Source organism: Gymnoscopelus braueri (genome assembly GCF_963280865.1).
Source record: "Gymnoscopelus braueri genome assembly, chromosome: 16".
NCBI lineage: Eukaryota > Metazoa > Chordata > Actinopteri > Myctophiformes > Myctophidae > Gymnoscopelus > Gymnoscopelus braueri.
Genome location: NC_137616.1, coordinates 41,839,679 through 41,845,678, shown reverse-complemented (window position 1 = coordinate 41,845,678; position 6,000 = coordinate 41,839,679). Strand labels below are relative to the sequence as shown.

At 48.1% G+C, this 6,000-nt stretch overlaps 1 protein-coding gene across 1 annotated transcript; it reads right to left on the bottom strand.

Moving 5' to 3' along the window:
• Positions 1–923: 923 nt before the first annotated feature.
• On the bottom strand, positions 924–4,664 carry LOC308102983 (transcription initiation factor TFIID subunit 1-like; the record flags this gene model as incomplete). Its single annotated transcript, XM_080452836.1, has 1 exon — positions 924–4,664. The coding sequence occupies one exon, from the start codon at positions 4,662–4,664 to the stop codon at positions 924–926; it is 3,741 nt and encodes a 1,246-aa protein (XP_080308962.1).
• Positions 4,665–6,000: the final 1,336 nt, after the last annotated feature.

Sequence of the window (6,000 nt, the reverse complement as noted above, 5' to 3'; positions counted from 1 at the left end):
GGCCTAATGGGTCAGTTTGGAGTTCCGTGACTTGATATATTTTGAAAAGCACTAACCTAGTATTTAGAGGAGAAAGAAAGAACAAGAAAGGTTGAGTGCATGGTAAAACGCCTCCATTCAGTCCCAAACATTGCAGTCACGTATCCTGAAAAATACCTAGGTTTTTATACATCATTAACTTTGGATAAGCATTTAACATTAAATGCAAAATAACCATGATTATAATTGCCCATAATCCTTTGCCTCAATCGTACTTTGATTTGACTGATGACTTTGTATCATTTAATATTAAGATACAATTAACTTCTGTATATTTAATGTGGGGAAAGTTGCACAAATTCTTGCTGACCAAACCACCAAACCAACCATTTCAACATAAAACATAAGTGAGGAATTCACAACAGTCTATGTAATAAGATATATTTACAATGCTATACCATTCTAGATGACAGTCCATGTTTTCACCTTGGGAATGGGGCGAGGCAAAACAAAGTTTAAGAATTCATGAATCTTCCTACATGACAAACTACTCATTTTCTTGGCCTAGCTTTCCACACCAAAACATAATTCAAGAAGCCATGAATGCTTCATTGGGCAGTTATATAAAAGTCCCCTCCCAACAACAGTCAGTCTATACCAGGCTGTAAGCGGATAGCAGTAGGATGAGTGTTTCATTATTGAATCACCTGGAAGACCTTGTGCCATGCTGCCCAATTCTACAGAACCTAAACTACAACACAAAGTGGGGCATAACATTAATGTATACACCCAGGATTAAAGCTGTAGTTAGTAAATAGACATATTGTTGGACATTTTAAAGGTGTCAAATGTCAAGAGACATCTTAAAATGTGGGGGAGAGTGTGACACATACAGTATGTAATTGCTTACTTAGATGTGTTATTTTATACTGTGTTGATGCATTTTACTTCTTGAGGCCTGTCCTCCCCTTGACCTTCTTTGGCTTCTTCTCCGGGGGGCCCTTGAATTTGTCTTTCTCCTGTTTCCGTTTCAGCCTACTCGGCTCCTTCGTTCCTCCTTTGTGCCGTCCTTCCTTCCTCGACTCCTCTCTGTGCTGCTCGTTGATGACGGCGAACTTGCGTATGAACTCGTCATCCTTGGTTTTTCGGATCCTGGTGTAGGCGTCGATGACCGCCGCCTTGTGCACTGTCTCACAGCGCACGTGCTCCTTGCCGTCCTCATCTCTGACGGTGCGGTAGATCACCAGCCGGCGCCCAGTGGAGGGGTTCAGGCTGGTGACTGAGGAGGCGTCGTCCTTATGGCGTCTGGGGGACAAGCCACTGGAGAATCCTTTGTGGCGCTCCTTGCCCCCCTTGTTATCGTGGTCACTATCCTCACCCATCATCATCCTCTGAAGTTCCTTCCTCTCCTGCTCCTCTCTCTCGTGGGACAGCTGGGAGCTGGTCTTCTTATTCAGCAGCTGGTTCTCAACGTTCTTACCCAACTCTTCCAAGTCACTGTCCTCTGCCGAGCTGTCTGAGGAGAGCACCTCTGTGGACTCCAACACCTTGTTCTGCAGGTCAAAGATCCTCTGGCACTCTTCCTTGTAGCGCTCCTGGTGTTCAGCCACAGAGAAACGGGATCCTCTGGCGAACCTACTCATAGGTCCCTCGCCCGTACTTGCTTGCTCTGTTGACATGGTTCTTACCACGTCAATCACCTCCCAGCGGGAGAGTAGCTTAATCTCTTCTTCTGGAACGCCAAATTTGCGCAGCAGTTGCTTAGCATTCTTAAGTGACAGTCTCCGCAGATCAGCATCTGTGCCTGTCACGGTCTTCTTGGCTGGCTGAGGCTCTCTGTCATCCTTCTGTTGAGTGGGCTTGTTGGGCACTTTGACATAGGAGAAGCCCTCTCCACAGCCTGTGGGATCAGCCACACCAGTGACCTCCAACAGACACTTCCCCTTCATGGCAGCAATGAAGGCTCTCGTTGTGTTCCATGGGGCTGTTCGGACCTCATCCTCAATCTTCATCTGGAAGTCTTCTTCATTCTCCTCCTCTGGAGCGAATAAAGATTTCTCATCACAATATCCAGCATCCTTGAGCCTTTGTGCGGCCACCAGCATACTGTAGTGAGCGCAGCACTGCTCAGGAGACACCATGGCTCTGATCTCCTCTTCTGTAGGCAGTCTGAAGTCAGGCTTCAGTACCCACCAGTTAGAGTCTTTCTTTATCGTCCTATCTGTTCGCTTGAAGTCGGCACAGAGTTTTAGGCGTTTCCGGATGCTGCTCTCTGAGTGTGACTTGAAGGCCTTCTTTATGTCTTCCATACGAATCCTCCGTGGCCGATCCTTGCTTTTCCAGAACAGACGATAGATGAACACCTGTAGGAAGTTTCTGATGTGGGTGTTCGATCGTTTGGAGTTGGGCCCTGGAACCTCAAACAGGGGACATTCTTGACCAACTACAAAGATGTCCGTGACCTCTCTTATGTAGTAGCCCTGATGTGTTCGCAGAACCAGGAAGTCTGTGTCCGGCATCTTGTGTGGGTAGATGGGGGCACGGAAAAGATTGTTCTCAAAAGCTTGCAGCAGTTGTCCATGGTGCAGAGAACCCAGGAAGGGAGACGTATGGCAGTACATCGTCTCACCATACTTGCAGTCCGGCGCTCCAGGATCCTTCCCGGCTTTCCTTTTGTAGTGGTTTTGGATCTTGGTGGCCATGCCAACTTGCATGATGAGCGGAGGGTGTTCCTCGCTGTACTCTGCCAGGATCAGGTCACCATCTTTGCCTGTCAAGTCCTGGGCTGTTCGCATAAAGAACATGTCTCCTCCACCTGAAGCCTGGCGCTCCTGCTCCCTCATCTGGGCCTTTTTCGTTATGTGTTTGAGTAGAGGCTGGGCAGAGTGGGGACCAGGCTGAGCCAACGCTCCAAAAGAATACTTCTTCATGGAGGGTCGGTGGAACAGCTGGAGTTTGGTGGGGGCCATGTGGGTAGGGAAGAATGGCTGTTGGAGCTCCGCGGCTGGGGTGGAGTGCTGAATTATATTGCCAACAAAGCTCCCTCTCGGGCCCTGTTGTTTGGGGTAATAGAACTCATCGTTGGAGAGATTCCAAGGGTCCTTCAACACATCAGGCTGAGACATGACCTGCTGTGGTTCATCCTTTATCACCCCAGTCTTCCCCAACAGGATCCGTGTCTTCTTCAGCACCGACTCCTTTTTGTCCTCTTTGGACGGGGAGTTGGACGTTCTCTCCTCCTTCTCGTCAGGAAGTTCAAAAATGATGTTCTCATCATCATTTTCCACAGTGAGGACGGGTGGCGTGAGCAGACAATCCATTGCCTGGTCATCCCAAATAATGTGGTCCTCCCAACAGCTGTCGCTGGGGAAGATGGAGAAATATGGGGAGTTGTCTTCATGAGAGGCTCGATGGTCATGGTTGTCTTTGTCCTTTGGCATGGCTGGGGGTGTGGGGGGCACATCCTCCCCATCCCAGAGGATGCCATCCTCCCACTGCAGCTGGGTGACCATCAGGAACAGCTCATTCTCAAGGCCCTGTTTTTCCTTCTCACCACTATCCTCTTGAGAAGGCTCTAGTAGTTTTGGGATCTTCTCCTCACTCAGCTCCTCTTTCATTTTGAAGCCGTAGTTAAAGTTGATGCCGTCCTCGGGTACATCCAGCATGTCATACCACAGCTGAGCAGGACCATATCGCCACTCCGGCACACTGGGTCGAGACTCTGTGTCCTTGTCCCTGTCGCAGCATGTCTGGGAAATCTTGGATTCTACAGGCGCCATCATGGTTATCTCATCATCAGAGATACACTGTTCTGGTGGTGGAGGGGGAGGGTACTCACAAGTCCAACCAGACTTCTTCTCGAAGGGCTGCTCCATGGGCTCATTCTCCGGAGATGGGGGCTGATGCTCACGATGTTTCCGTTTCTTCTTTCTGCGGGCGTTTCTCCATACCGATGGTATGTTCTTTCCAGGACCAAACAGGCGTAGGAATCTAAGCACCTTCCCGGGCCTAAATTCGGGGAAGAGCTCAGTAGCACTTGGCAAGGCTTTGGCGGCATCCTTCTGCATGATGCCAGCCAGTGGAAGGGTGAGGCTCCCTGGGGGCCCACCTGCCCCAGAGCCCTGACACAATGTGCTGAAGTCCATCTTATCTCCTACTGAGGAGGTAGCAATGATGGAAGGCGGGATGATGCTATCACCCTCTTCCCCAGCACTTGCAGTAGTCTGAGGAGAGGGTTCCTCTTTCCTGCCAGGTGTAGGAAAACTTGGAGGTGGAAGGGGGTGCATGAGATTAGAATCATTATCCTCCAAGTCTGCATCATAATCCTCATCCTCATCAGTTTTCCTTGCTAGCTTCAGACTTCCCATGGCCTGGGAATAATTTGTTGTCTCATCTTCAGCGACTTCACTGATGTCAGAGTAATCAACTGCATCTTCTGTGCTTTTCACCCAACCCTCAGCATCCGTGCCACCAGTGTCCCCGTTCTCTTCTTGCTCATCCTCCTCAGTGGCTGTGATCTCTGCAATGAGTGAGCTCAGACCCAGGGAAGCCAAACCAGCCAGGTGCTTCTTGGACTCAACGTCTAGAATGCTGTCATCTTCAAGCTGGCCATCCTCGTTGATGTTTCCAAAGAGGAAGCCAGTTAGAGAGAAGGGGCAGTCCTCGTCGCTGTCCGAGTCTGACATGCTTGTGGGCCTCCGTTGATATTCTGTTGACCTGTGTTTCATCCAGCTTGTATTTGAAAAATGGTAACAAACCTTAAGAACATGAATTCAGACGAGATGCTAGAAGAAAGCTTGCTGCCATTGATGACAGGTACCTTGAGCTGCCAGCGCTGCTCAAATTAAATAAGAACAAATAACTTGGAAGCCAGTCTATGATGTCAGCCATCTATTATGTCATCACTATGACGTCATGATGTAGTCATCTCCATATTTGGGCAAATTTTAACCGAAGCCGCCTCTCCATTGACATCCAGCAATTAAAAGCTTAGAATTCATTTCAAAAAGTTACCATGACTGTTAACACAACATTGTGGAAAGTTTCAGCCCATTCTGACATGGGGTTTGGGCATGCATAAAAGACACAAAATTCAAATAAACTCAGTTCAGCTCAGCTCTAATTAAAACCGGGAAAGCATCTGTGTTATTGTCTCCGCCAGGCCGAAAGGCATGGCGAGAGTATGTTTTACCCCCCTGTGCGTTCGTCTGTGTGTCTGTCATCTGTCTGTGAGCTGCTAATCTCCGGCACCGTTGGCCCGGTTGCTGTGAAACTGTGCACACACACTCCCTGGATGCCAATTCAGAACCTCTGCCCCAAATGTTTTACATGGGCCTGTTATAGCGCCACCAGGAGGCCGATTTGTGCAAAACCCATTTACTCCTACAGATGTTATCCAAACATCACGCAAATCGGTACACAGTATCTCTATAGTCATGTGATCAACACGGATCTGTCCGATTTTCCATATTTCATCCTCATTGGCAAGGTTGGCTTCCAAAGTTTGCAGGATTGGTCCGTTTTGAACACAATGCCTCAAATTATGAACGCAGCTTGCGATTTCCGTGAAATTTCACACACACATTCCCACTAGGCCGAGGAAGAAATGGCACCCTTTTCACATTGGCCTGTTATAGCGCCACCATTAGGTCTAATTTAGCAAGGCACATTTTTTGAACAAACATGAATGCAGTGTCTGATTGAAAGTGGCACCCTTTTCACATAGTATCTTCCTATTATAGCGCCACCAGGAGGCCACAATAACCTACCTGACCTGGCGTAAACCTGTGCTCCGAGGAGCACTTTTTCTAGTTTTAGATTTTCTTAAAAAATAGTAGTTATACAATAGTACAATAGTAGGTACAGTATACAAATATACAGCGCGTCACTTCGTGTGAGTTCGTACATCTGCAATTTTTTCAAGGAGAAGTACAAAGTTATAGAAAGTTACAGAGTTTCTGTCAGTGACACTCCTTTTTTTCTTTCCACGTCACAAACAAAGACAGGACAAACACATCCCCT